The sequence below is a fragment of the Stomoxys calcitrans genome, chromosome 5 (genome assembly GCF_963082655.1).
Source record: "Stomoxys calcitrans chromosome 5, idStoCalc2.1, whole genome shotgun sequence".
Classification (NCBI taxonomy): domain Eukaryota; kingdom Metazoa; phylum Arthropoda; class Insecta; order Diptera; family Muscidae; genus Stomoxys; species Stomoxys calcitrans.
The window spans coordinates 150,091,716-150,106,903 of record NC_081556.1 but is presented as its reverse complement, the minus strand read 5'-3'; the positions used below and the strand labels follow the sequence as shown (position 1 = coordinate 150,106,903).

The following is a 15,188-nucleotide window of genomic DNA, read 5'->3' as shown; positions in this document are numbered from 1 at the left end:
AAACCGATCTTAGATCTTAACTTCTTGAGCCTCTAGAGGGCGCAATTCTCGTCCGATTTGACTGAAATTTTGCACGTGGTGTTTTGTTATGACTTCCAGTACCTGTGATAAGTATGGCGCAAATCACAACATAACCTGATATAGCTGCCATATAAACCGATCTGGGATCTTGACTTCTTGAGCCTCTAGAGGGCGCAATTCCTATCCGATTTGGCTGGAATTTTCTACAACGGCTTCTCTTGTGACCTTTAACTTACGTGTCGTATATGGTCTGAATCGATCAATTGCTTGATATAGCTCCCATATAAACCGATCTCCCGATTTTGCTGCTTGAGCCCATACAAGGCGCAATTCTTATCCGAATGAACTGAAATATTACACAATGACTTCTGCAATAATCAGCATTCATTTATGGCGCGAAACGGACCATAACTTGTTTATTTTTTTTGAAACATATTTTTTATTTTTTTTTTATTTTTTTCTTATATATATTTATTTAATCGTCTTTCTATATATATTTTATAAAAAAATTATTTTCTTGCATTTTGTTATATGTTTTTGATTCTTTTTTTTCTATATTTGTATTTTTATTTACTTTTTTCTGAAATCTAATGTTTTTATTTATATTTTTGTGTATGTTTTATATTTTATTTTAACTTTTTATATTAATTTTCATTATATATTTTTATTTTAATTTATTTATTTTATTTTTTTGTTTAAGGTTATTTTATTTTATTTTGATTTATTTTATTTAATTTTTTTATTTTGATTTATTTTATTTTTTTTTTTCATTTTATTTTATTTTTTTATTTTGTTCTTTTTTATTTTGATTTATATTATTTTTTTCCACTTTATGTTATTTTTTTATTTTATTTTATTTAATTTTATTTTTTTTTTATTTAATTTTTTTATTTTTTTTATGTTGTTTTATTTTTATTTTATTTTATTTTTATTTTCTTATTTTTTTTATTTTATTTTATTTTTATTTTTTTAATTTTTTATATTTATCTTTAAATAATATTCCATACTGGTGTTTAAATATTTTTTGTTTCTTATTTGTATTTTTAATAATTTTTTTTTATATTTGTTCCATATTTATTGTTTTTTATTTCATGATACATTTTTTCAGTGCACAATGGTTAACAAATTTATTTTGAAATTCTGTAACAATTGTGTATAGTTTATGGAAAACAACAAACAAAAATCTTCCAAAAGTCCTGAGAAATCTTAACAAAAGTAAAACTAAGCTACATGTTCCTCGTACACTTAGAAAATATTGTAGAAACCCAAATAAAGAAGGTAGCATTTAATAAATAAATACAAAATATTTCTTTGAGTTTTGTTTTTTTTTTTTTGTTAGAAGGAAGGCTTAAAGCAAAAAACCATTAAACTTGATAAGGTAAAAACCCGTTGAACCTGTTAAGGTAAACAAAAAGTGCAGGTTGGTACCCTATGCAAACTAAACCAAGAGCTTATTTTTCCTTCAACATCTATCGTTTTGTCTTTTTTTTTTTTGAATGCATATATATAACTAAAGTTACTTCTTCCTCATGACCTACAGGCCCATGCCCGTTTATCGGAATCATCCCGCAAACTTGATCTCTTGTGTCATTCGCTGGACCTGCGGCGTCTCGAGTTGCCAGCCGACTCGTTGGCTGCGCAACAACTCAAAAGCGAATTGCAAACGGTGCAGCAAGCCTCATCGCCAGTACCCTTCAATTACACCTCGCTGCAAAGCTCCCATGCTGGTTTCTTGGGAGGTAAACCCTATCAGCAAGTCTCCACCCTGGGTCGTTGTGCCAGTGTCACGGGTAAGCTAGAGGTGCGCCTGATGGGCTGTCAAGGCCTGCTGGAAGATGTACCCGGTCGATCGCGTCGCGACAAAGACAATAACTCTAGTCCTGGCGATTTGCGCAGCTTTGTCAAGGGTGTCACCTCACGCAGCAGTTCGAAAAGTTATTCAGTCAAGGACGAGACCTCGTCGGAGATTATGGCCGTCATCAAATTGGATAACACCACGGTGGCCCAGACCTCGTGGAAGCCCTGCTCCCAGCAAGCCTGGGATCAACGCTTCTCCATCGATCTAGATCGTTCCCGTGAATTGGAGATCGGAGTGTACTGGCGTGATTGGCGTTCTTTGTGCGCCGTGAAGTTTTTACGCTTGGAAGAGTTTATTGATGATGTGCGGCATGGCATGGCTTTACAGCTGGAGCCACAGGGTTTGCTGTTTGCCGAAATCAAATTTTTGAATCCCATGATTTCGCAGAAACCCAAGCTCCAGCGTCAGCGCATGATCTTCAACAAACAGCAAGTGAAGAACATACCACGTGCCAAGCAAATGAACATCAATGTGGCCACCTGGGGACGTCTGCTGAAACGCAATGCCCCCTCCAATACGAATTTGGCCGGAGGCAAAATGGCCGCCACCAATCGGGACAGTGAGTCGCCGATTTCACGCACCCCCTCTTCAGGTACCATAGACCAGGAACCCGAACCCTATTCACCGGGAATTTTGGCTCAAAACATGCAATACGATGCGGATGCAGGCACCAACGAACATGAGGAGACACCTGGTGAATGTCCTGATCCCTCGGTTTCGGGTTTGAGTGGCAAAAGGCCATTGTCCATGCAAGGCATTGCTTTATTGCCACCAGAGTTGCCAACATCACCACCACAACCAAAAAGCTCGGCTGCTGCCAATAATAATCTGCACTTGAATATAGCGGGGAAACATTTGCAACCGAATCCCATACCCAAACCACCGACCAGTGGTTCCAAGCAGAATACACCTACAGATGTGGTGCCACCGCCGGTGCCAGCTACTTCACCTCCGAAATTGGATCAAGAGGTAAGTTTTGGAATAATTTCTTTACGTCAAGCTATCATCATGACACGCTCATTTATCATTATTTAGCTTTAAGCACAAAATTAAGCATGAGCTTGTTTTTCACACAAACATCATTGACATCATACGCTCTCTCTCTATCGTTCTCTATAAATCTCTTTCCTAATCTCTCATATGCTGTTGCTATTCACACTGTCTCTCTTTCTCTCTCACTATCCTACTGCACTTGTATACTTTGCTCTCATCTATCTATCTATTCTACGAATTTCATTGCCATTTGAGTATTTCTGATATATTTTGCGGGCGGTTAGTGTTTCTTGTATGTCAAATTGTAGTGTTGTATTTATTATTGAAAAATACAGTGATTTCAAAAATAATTTATTGATAAAAAAAGAATTGTGTTTAAACAAACATACACTCATTAAATTATGAAAAATATATATACTTATACTTATACTTATACTTATACTTATACTTATACTTATACTTATACTTATACTTATACTTATACTTATACTTATACTTATACTTATACTTATACTTATACTTATACTTATACTTATACTTATACTTATACTTATACTTATACTTATACTTATACTTATACTTATACTTATACTTATACTTATACTTATACTTATACTTATACTTATACTTATACTTATACTTATACTTATACTTATACTTATACTTATACTTATACTTATACTTATACTTATACTTATACTTATACTTATACTTATACTTATACTTATACTTATACTTATACTTATACTTATACTTATACTTATACTTATACTTATACTTATACTTATACTTATACTTATACTTATACTTATACTTATACTTATACTTATACTTATACTTATACTTATACTTATACTTATACTTATACTTATACTTATACTTATACTTATACTTATACTTATACTTATACTTATACTTATACTTATACTTATACTTATACTTATACTTATACTTATACTTATACTTATACTTATACTTATACTTATACTTATACTTATACTTATACTTATACTTATACTTATACTTATACTTATACTTATACTTATACTTATACTTATACTTATACTTATACTTATACTTATACTTATACTTATACTTATACTTATACTTATACTTATACTTATACTTATACTTATACTTATACTTATACTTATACTTATACTTATACTTATACTTATACTTATACTTATACTTATACTTATACTTATACTTATACTTATACTTATACTTATACTTATACTTATACTTATACTTATACTTATACTTATACTTATACTTATACTTATACTTATACTTATACTTATACTTATACTTATACTTATACTTATACTTATACTTATACTTATACTTATACTTATACTTATACTTATACTTATACTTATACTTATACTTATACTTATACTTATACTTATACTTATACTTATACTTATACTTATACTTATACTTATACTTATACTTATACTTATACTTATACTTATACTTATACTTATACTTATACTTATACTTATACTTATACTTATACTTATACTTATACTTATACTTATACTTATACTTATACTTATACTTATACTTATACTTATACTTATACTTATACTTATACTTATACTTATACTTATACTTATACTTATACTTATACTTATACTTATACTTATACTTATACTTATACTTATACTTATACTTATACTTATACTTATACTTATACTTATACTTATACTTATACTTATACTTATACTTATACTTATACTTATACTTATACTTATACTTATACTTATACTTATACTTATACTTATACTTATACTTATACTTATACTTATACTTATACTTATACTTATACTTATACTTATACTTATACTTATACTTATACTTATACTTATACTTATACTTATACTTATACTTATACTTATACTTATACTTATACTTATACTTATACTTATACTTATACTTATACTTATACTTATACTTATACTTATACTTATACTTATACTTATACTTATACTTATACTTATACTTATACTTATACTTATACTTATACTTATACTTATACTTATACTTATACTTATACTTATACTTATACTTATACTTATACTTATACTTATACTTATACTTATACTTATACTTATACTTATACTTATACTTATACTTATACTTATACTTATACTTATACTTATACTTATACTTATACTTATACTTATACTTATACTTATACTTATACTTATACTTATACTTATACTTATACTTATACTTATACTTATACTTATACTTATACTTATACTTATACTTATACTTATACTTATACTTATACTTATACTTATACTTATACTTATACTTATACTTATACTTATACTTATACTTATACTTATACTTATACTTATACTTATACTTATACTTATACTTATACTTATACTTATACTTATACTTATACTTATACTTATACTTATACTTATACTTATACTTATACTTATACTTATACTTATACTTATACTTATACTTATACTTATACTTATACTTATACTTATACTTATACTTATACTTATACTTATACTTATACTTATACTTATACTTATACTTATACTTATACTTATACTTATACTTATACTTATACTTATACTTATACTTATACTTATACTTATACTTATACTTATACTTATACTTATACTTATACTTATACTTATACTTATACTTATACTTATACTTATACTTATACTTATACTTATACTTATACTTATACTTATACTTATACTTATACTTATACTTATACTTATACTTATACTTATACTTATACTTATACTTATACTTATACTTATACTTATACTTATACTTATACGTATACTTATACTTATACTTATACTTATACATTTTTTATTATGTTATTTGCTGCATTTTAGTATGTATTATTTCTTTTTAGTACCACACTTTATGAAGTCATCTTAAGTCATGATATCTGTTTGTTAGAACATCACTGTATTTTCGATATGAATTAATAAAATCTGTATATTTTTTTTGTAATTGGTGTTCGTAATGTTTAGTGTAAGTTATTACAATCAAAAAATTAAAATCCTGTACAGTTTTTTTGATATTGTGGTGACTGGCATTCAAATGTAGTATAGTAGTTTAGAAAAATCATATCGATAAGTGAAAGAAAAACAAATACCTAACCATTACTCATCAACTAAATCTAACATAGAGAATATTGCAAAAGATTTGATCCTTGAATTAAAATTAAGATATTGCTGTATGGTTAAGCTTTTCTTAGATTATTTTTACACCACTCCCATTTGTTGTAGAAAGAAACAACGATGGTGCTATACTTCAGCTACCATCTCTACATGCAGGCTTTAGAGAAAACTCATACATGGAAATCATTACAATATATTTTCGTTTGGTTTTTTTTTTTTTTGGCTCTCACTATACGAGAACAGATTTATTGGGAAACTAGGGCTTCCTATACTCTCCTCTCTTATATAGTAGGTGACAGGGCTTGGAAAGGCGTTCTTCTTCATCTTCCCGCTTTTTTATTATTTTTCAAATTTTATGTTTATTGTCATGCCAACAAATTGTTTTCTTGCGTTTTTTTTTCTCATTGTCTAATGTAATATTTTGTGTGATTTTTTTTTGTTTTGTTTTGCTTTTTTATGAATCTCTACTTGTGTGACAACTTTTGGCGCGATTTGTGTTGATCTACGCTCTTGCTCTCTCTCCTTTTCACACACACAAACTATGTTACTTATCATCTCTCTCTCTTTCGATTTCTGGCTCTCTGTACCTCTACATGTATCTGTCGTCCCTGTTGGTCTATTTCATAAACAAAACAATGTGTTCGTCTACTTTTTCTACTTTTGTATCGAAAAAAAAAATAAAACCAAAAAAAAAAAAAATGAACAAAACAACAAAAAACATAAAATCGATCAAATTATCACCCCTGCCCCCTGGCCTATACAAACCACAGTTACAGAGCGCCTTGAGTGAGTTTGACTTTCTAAATCAAATGGATTCGCAACCCAATACTTTACAGCGTCCCTCTCATCACCACAATCATAATCATCAGCAGCAGCAGCAACAGCACCGTTCACAAGCGCAGCAGCAACAACCAACACCAGCGCCCCCAACAGCAATGCAAGCAAAACCTCAGCAACAAATGTTGCAGCATTATATTGCCTCGACCAAACATCAAACGGTACAATATCAAAATGTCTTATTGCCCACCCAACCTCAAATACCCTTGTATGCATACCAGGCGCCTTTGGAGCCCTTGTCCTCGTCAATACCCTCGACACCCGATACACCTACACCCACTCAAGCGACGCCTTCAGCATCAGCATCTTCTCTATCAACATCAAATCCATTATTGCATTCATCATCTTCGTCACATGGTGTTGTGCCCCCCATGCTACAGCCACAATCGCCACAACAAACATCAACAAATGCAAACAATATTGGCAACGATATTGGCAACACTACCACTATCATCAACAACAACAACAACACATTTTATGTTACAAGAACTGTATCTCAAAACAATCCAACGTTTAATATTCAACAGCAGCAGCAGCAACAACAACACCAACCCCAATCAGCTGGCTCCGGCCTTTATCATCGTCCTGTGCTGACCCTACCTCCCGTGGTCATAATGGGTGGTGGGGGTGGCAGCGGTGGCCAGTCGCCGCATGATTTTAACAGTCCCATTATTGAAATGCCTCCCTCCCCGGCTCCCATTGTTGAATATCCAGATGATGAGGATTACAGCAATTACCATCGCAATTATAGCATAGGCGCTGCCGATGGTTTCCATGTTGAGGTTAGGAGTTCTACTTTATTTTTTATTTTCTTTGTTTTATTTTAAAATTTTATGTTTTTTTGTTTTGGGAATAATGTTTCCCTTTTGTCTTGTAGTAATGCAAATAACACTGCAACTTAGAGCAAATATTATGTGGGGGAAAAGCTTGTAGGCAGGTGAAGGTTTAATTTGATTTTAGAGCTTTCAAGCATAAGTGAATACCTATCGCTGGAACAATACAATCAATAAAGTTGTTCTTAGCTTTCATTTTTTTTAATTAAAACTCTGGCACAATTTTGGACAGATGTAAGATTTTGGCAATTTTTTTTAGAAATAAAAATTTTTCGAAATTTTTTTTGAGAAATTTTATTTACAAATCAATTTTTTTAACAAAATTTTCTTTAGAAGCCAAATTTCCTCCATTTTGTAATATTGGGTTGGGTAATTGCGGTTTTTTTAAAAGAAAGTAAATGCATTTTTAATAAAACTTAGAATGAACTTTAATCAAATATACTTTTTTTTACACTTTTTTTCTAAAGCAAGCTAAAAGTAACAGCTGATAACTGACAGAAGAAAGAATGCAATTACAGAGTCACAAGCTGTGAAAAAATTTGTCAACGCCGACTATATGAAAAATCCGCAATTACTATTTGGGCAACCCAATAAATAGGAATTTAAAAAAAAATTCTTGGAAAACTTTTTTTTACAGAATTTTCTTAGAAAAAAATTAAAAAAAAGTTTTTTGAAAAAAAAAATAAAATTTTTCTAAGAATGTTTTTATTGGAAAAAAAATTACAAAAAAAAACTTTCAAAATTTGTTTTAAAAATAAAATTTTCCAATATTTCTTGTCATAGAAAAATGCCAGCCCCAAAATTTCAGGCAAATCGAAAACAAAATTGCGCCCTTCAGTGGTTCAGAGTGTCAAATTGGGAGATTGCTTTATATGGCAGCCGATTTAGACCATACTGGGTTATCAACCGATTTAGGTCATACTTGGCGTAGTTGTTAGAAGTTATTCCTCAACGATATGTGCAAAATTTCAGTCAAACGGGATAAGAATTGCGCCCTCAGAAGCTCAAGAAGTCTAATCGAGAGATCGGTTTATAAAGCGGCTATATCAGAATGTGGACTTATTTGCACCATACTTGACACAGTTGTTGAAAGTCAAAATCGAACACTTCATGCAAAAAATCGACCATATCGGATAAGAGTTGCGCCCTCTAGAAGCTCAAGATGTCAAGACCCAAGATCGGTTTATATGGCAGCTATATCAGGTTATCATCGATTTAGACTATACTTGGAACAGTTATTGGAAGTCATACCAAAACACCACGTGCAAAATTTCAGCCAAATCGGGTAAGAATTGCGCCCTCTAGAAGCGCAAGAAGTCAAATCGTGTGATCGGTTTATATGGGAGCTTTGTCAGGTTATAGACCGATTTGGATCATACTGGGCACAGTTGTTGGAAGTCGTAAAAGAACTACGCATGCCAAATTTCAACCAAATCGGACTAAAATTGCGGCTTATAAGGACTCAAGAAGTCAAATCGGGAGATTGGTTTATATGGGAGCTATATCTAAATTTGAATCAATATGGTGCATCATCAATAATAAGTATATTTTCAAAATTATACTTCCTGAGCCTCTAGAGGGAGAAATTCTTATACGATTTGCCTGAAATTTCGCATAACAACTTCTTGCATGACCTTTAATATACGTATTAAATATGGATAGTATTGGTTCATAACCTCATATAGCTCCCATATAAACAGATCTTTCAATTTTATTTATTGAGCTACTATAGGGGGTAATTCTTATGAAATTTGCACAATGAATTCCATTTTGGTCTCCAACAGCCAAACCAAGTATGGCCCCAATCGGTTCATATCTTGGCATAGCTGAAATAGAATAGCAATTCTTATCCAATATTCTTTGTTTGTCTATAAAGAGATGTCGACCAAAGAACTTGACAAATGCGATCCATGGTGGAGGGTATATAAGATTCGGCCCGGCCGAACTTAGCAAATTTTTACTAGTTTCTATAGAGAATTTTGTCCAAATTTTATTTCTATAGAAAATTTTGTCAAAATTTTTTTTCTATAGAGTATGTTGTAAAAATTTTATTCCTATAGAAAATTTTGTCAAAATTTTATGTCTATAGAAAATTTTGTCAAAATTTTATTTCTATAGAAAATTTTGTCAAAATTTTATTTCTATAGAAAATTTTGTCAAAATTTTATTTCTATAGAATATTTTGTCAAAATTTTATTTCTATAGAAAATTTTGTCAAAATTTTATTTCTATAGAAAATTTTGTCAAAATTTTATTTCTATAGAAAATTTTGTCAAAATTTTATTTCTATAGAAAATTTTGTCAAAATTTTATTTCTATAGAAAATTTTGTCAAAATTTTATTTCTATAGAAAATTTTGTCAAAATTTTATTTCTATAGAAAATTTTGTCAAAATTTTATTTCTATAGAAAATTTTGTCAAAATTTTATTTCTATAGAAAATTTTGTCAAAATTTTATTTCTATAGAAAATTTTGTCAAAATTTTATTTCTATAGAAAATTTTGTCAAAATTTTATTTCTATAGAAAATTTTGTCAAAATTTTATTTCTACAGAAAATAGCCACCACTTTCCATAGCTAAAAATTGCAATCCGACCCAAAACCTGGTAAATTCATTTATTTTTGTAATAAATATTTTTGTTATTTTCTTAGTTCTTTAATTTAGGCTCTTATTTTGGGTTTCTCATATTCTCACCATAGTATTTGCTTTAAGTTGTTTTGTTTTTTTTAGGCTTCTTAAAATTTTGTTAATCTTTGTTTATGTTATTTTATTATCAATTACGTTTAACACCTCCGATATACTGAATGGTGTTTTTTTTGTTTAATTTAACTTTTGCCAATTTTTTTTTTAATATTTGTTTATTTGTCGCTCTAACGCCCAGCAAAAGCTTTGTGCATTTTTGTTAAGTGTGGGGAAAAGTTAAAAAAAAAATCACTTAAAGCTTCTTGTTGCTATAACCAAAATACGTTATGTTGTTGCTGTTTTATTAATTTTCCTAATTTTGTAATATTTATTTTTCTATTTAATGTCACATGTCCGAAACACACATCTATACCAACAACCACCCACCCACACACACACCACCCTCCATACAATCTATGTGACTTGTAAATTAAGCATATGTGTTTACATTTGTATGTTTTGGCATATATCTACACACACACACACACACACACATGAAATTGAAAACAGACCTTATATTTTTAATTTTACCCATGTTGTTTGATATTTTTATTTTTTCTTACTCGTGTTTGTTTCATTGTTTTTCATGTTTTGTTCTAATTTTATCCAATGATATTTTTTATGTCTGTCTTCTAAGGTTTCCATGGCATCACAAATATAGATTTTCTTGGTTTATTTACAATAAAAATAGTTAACAACACATGCTGTGCTGAAAATATTCCAAAAGGGAAATAAAAAATTTGCTATAATCACTAAAATTTTCCATATGAGTGATTAAATCAATGTTATAGCCTCAACTTGAGAAACACTTTTTGGTGGGAAAAGCTTTAGCGAAAGAAAAAAATCTCAAAGTTAAGTCTACGATGTTTGCACAACAAGCCGATTACTGGCTTAGGTGATTAATACCCCCAATCTCTTTGCAATCTTTCAAACTAGTCTTTAAAGGACTCAAGAAACTCATTAATGCATCTGGTCGAGTAGATGCAAAGGACCTTCGTGTTACTCTGTCTTATTCAAAGTGTGATAATGCTGAAACTTGATACTTGAACAACTCTCATTGATTGGGGATTAATCTCCCCATAATTTCTTTTCGGCTTGTTCTTAGTTATAAAATTTTGCCAACTTTGTTAGAGTTGACCACTTTGTTTCGTATCATCAGTGTCAGTGTGAAAAACTTTATCCATCTCTGCTATATTTTCATACCCACCACCGTAGGATAGGGGGTATATTCATTTAGTCCACCGTAGCGCAGATGTTAGCATGTCCGCCAATGACGCTGAACGCCTGGGTTCGAATCCTGGCAAGACCATCAAGAAAAAATTTACAGCGGTGGTTTTCCTCTCCTAATGCCGGCAACATTTGTGAGGTACTATGCCGTGTAAAACTTCTCTCCAAAGAGGTGTCGCACTGTGGCTAGCCGTTCGGACTCGGCTGTAAAAAGAAGGCCCCTTATCATTGAGCTTAAACTAGAATCGGGCTGCACTCATTGATATGTGAGAAGTTGGCCCCTGTTCCTTAGTGGAATGCTCATGGGCAAAATTTGCAAATTTGCATTCCGTTTGCCACACATCGAAATATCAATTTCCGACCCTACAAAGTATATTTATTTCGGATCGTCGTAAAATTCTAAGACGATTTAACGATGTCCGCGTGTCTGTCCGTCTATCTGTTGTAATCACTCTAGAGCCTTCAAAAATTGAGATATTGAGCTGAAATGTGGCACAGATACGTCTTTTTGATAAACGCTGGTTAAGTTCTTGAACGGTCCCAATCGGACCATATTTGGATATAGCTGCTATATAGACCGATCTCCTGATAAAGGTTCTAATACCCATAAACGCTTTATTCTTTTTCCGATTTCACTGAAATTTGAAACAGTGAGTTGTTCAAAGTTCCCCGACAACTGACACAAAGATGGTTAAGATCGGTCTATATTTAAATATAGCTGACATAAAGACCAATATCTCGATAAAGGGTCTGAAGCCCAAAAAAGCTTTATTTTTATCCGATTTTGTTGAAATATGAAACTGAGTAGTTTTAGGCCTCCCAATTTAGATAAGCTGCCATTTAGAACGATCCTGCCGATAAAGGGTCTAAAGCCCATAAAAGCTTTATTTTTTAATCGCTTTCGCTGAAATTTGAAACATTGAGTTGTTCTGAGCCTCCCAACATCTGACCTAAATATGGTTCAAATCGGACTATATTTAGATATAGCTGTCATATAAACCGATCTGCCGATAAGGGGTCTAAAGCCAATAAAAGCTCTATTTATTTCCCGATTTCCCTGAAATTTGAAACAGTGGGTTGTTCTGAGCCTCCTGATATCTGAGCTTAATATGGGTCAGATCGGATTATGTTTCGATATAGCTGTCAAAAAGACCAATATTTTGTTCTACAAAATTGAATAGTGGCTTATATATTGTATATTACGCACCTCAATGTCCGTTTCGAATTTGGGTGCTTAAGTTATTCAATTTTCACCGAATTCTGATGACTCGCTATTTTTCTCCCATATAAGTAATTTTTTCATTCTTCTGCCATTTAAGTAAATAATTTGTTTTTCCACGCTTTTGCTATTAAAATTCCCAAATTCTTTCATGTGTTTAGGGCGTAATTCCCATGCGAAACAAAACAACAAAAAACACTCTGAAACACTGGGAAAATATTTTTATATACACTTGTTTATATTTACTTAGTATAGACCTCTCTGAAGCCAGAAAAAAGGTGATTTAGAGAAATAAATCGAAAGATGAGTATATTCATATGGATTTGCTATATTAAACATATCAAACAGTCGTAAAATATTAGCAAAGAAAAAAATGTTCAAAAGAGAAACAAAAGGGTGTCCTTAACTGCAATTTGTTCAGCCACAATGTCCAGAGGCATTAGATGTAGCATTAAATGCATATCATTAGGGAAAAGAAAACCCCTGCGCATGTTCATTCGTTGCTATCTCAACAATGACTGAAACAAAGAGAATAAGAATACGTGTGATTTGCCCTCAACGCTACCGTAAATGGATAAGCATCACTGATGTACATTAGTTTGACGCTGACTCTTGACTCTTTGATTGGTCTAAGACTCTGACCTCAGATTTGCTTTTATGTCTTTACACCACGACATTCTCTGTTTGATGCTGATTTTGCTTTTGTTTCTCCACTTGCCGAGAGAGAAGTGTTTGTTTTTTTATACATACGTATGCTCTTTCTCATAGATAAATGAGGATAATGGGTTTATTGGCTCTCCTATGTGCATAAGCAATCATAAAACAGTATTTAGGTTAGTTATCTCGGTCTTTAACCGCCTGGAAGGTGCTTTTCTTTTTTACTCCCCACTTTCCACTCGTCAAGAAACTTTTGTCTCTTTACACCACGACATTCTCTGTTTGATGCTGCTTTTGCTTTTCTCTCTCCACTTGTCGAGAGAGAAGTGTTTGTTTTTTCTATACATACATAAACTCTTTCTTAAAGATAAATGAGGATAACGGCTTTGTTGGCTCTCCTATGGGCATAAGCAATCATTGACGAGTATTTAGGTTAGTAAACTCGCTCTTCTTTGCACTTCTCTATTTTACTCCCCACTTCTCACTCTTCGGTTTCGTTGGATGCCTGTGTGCATCATAGATAACGAATCTGAACTTCGCACATAGATAAGATGGTGGCGCTTGTGAATGTAGATACATGAGAATTATCTAAGAACATGCCGCAAGCAGAATTCTAGCCTCAATGGAATGCAGATTAAGTTGTTTACTTTTCTAAATATGTATTATTTCCTTTCCCGTGAAGGAAACTATGGCGTAATGCACGCATAAAGGGTTTCGGCAGTATCTTTCAATGTTTTATTTCTTTTCATTTTGCTGTAAATTTGATATTTTTTTATTTTTTTCATCAGAGCTACATGCATTGGAGAAAAAAAATACTGAATCCCGCTGATGACATTTCTTGGCCGAAATTGAAATCATGATTCGGGAAACCAGTCAAATGCTTATAGCAACAAAACACTTTTGCTGAATCTAAATACGAAAAATAAAATAATTAACGACACCTATAAGCTTGACATTTGCTGTCAAGTTTTGGGAGCACAAAAATGTATCTGTTATTTCAATCCACTTTCATGTGCATACTCAACCATTGAAGAGTATTGAGGTTAGTAATCTCACTCTCTTTCAGCCTTTTCTTTTTGACTCCCCACTTCCAATTCGCCAAAATACCATTTCATTCGAGATTTAAAATTAAACCCTCGACAAGTTTTCATCCATTGGTTCAGAGCTGCTACAACTGAAATCTCATTTGTCTGCAGGTAATCGTGGCTTAGCAGAGGTGAAAATAACAGCAAAACGTACTGCTGTTACGTTGATGTAGGCATTTTGAGTGCCCTGAAATTAAGAAACTTCTTCAACACTAGTGGTGAATTCTTCTGTGTGGCCATAGACGGGATGTTTGTAAACTAGAGGTATTAGAGTACTAAACAAATTTGATTTTCTCCATAGAATGGGGGTATATTAATCTAGTCATTCCGTTTGTAACAACTCGAAATATAAATCTAAGACCATGTAAAGTATATATATTCTTGATCGTCTTGACATTCTCACACGATCTACCTATGTCCGTTCGCTCGCAGGTAAAAATCGCGATTGTGGCCGAACGCATAAAGCTACTTGACATTTTGCTCAGATTCGTCTTATTGTTATATGCCGTTAAGGGCGCTTGGATTACCAGGCAGGGGTCTTGGGTTCGATTCCTGGCAGAAGCCTTAGTCTGTCGCTACTGTGGTATCACAATGTACTTA

The 15,188-nt window shown here is 31.7% G+C and overlaps 1 protein-coding gene across 12 annotated transcripts in view; it reads left to right on the top strand.

Annotated features, from left to right (window-relative positions):
- Window positions 1-15,188, top strand: part of LOC106090181 (serine/threonine-protein kinase N) — a 193,695-nt gene that overhangs the window by 160,713 nt on the left and 17,794 nt on the right. For 10 of the 12 annotated variants that reach the window (XM_013256285.2, XM_013256287.2, XM_013256286.2 and 7 more), the window contains 2 exons: window positions 1,562-2,848; window positions 7,413-7,667. In XM_013256285.2, coding sequence (XP_013111739.2) covers window positions 1,562-2,848; window positions 7,413-7,667 — 1,542 coding nt within the window. The remainder of the gene's footprint in view (window positions 1-1,561; window positions 2,849-7,412; window positions 7,668-15,188) is intronic. The other 2 variants (XM_059368503.1, XM_059368506.1) reach the window with 1 other exon arrangement.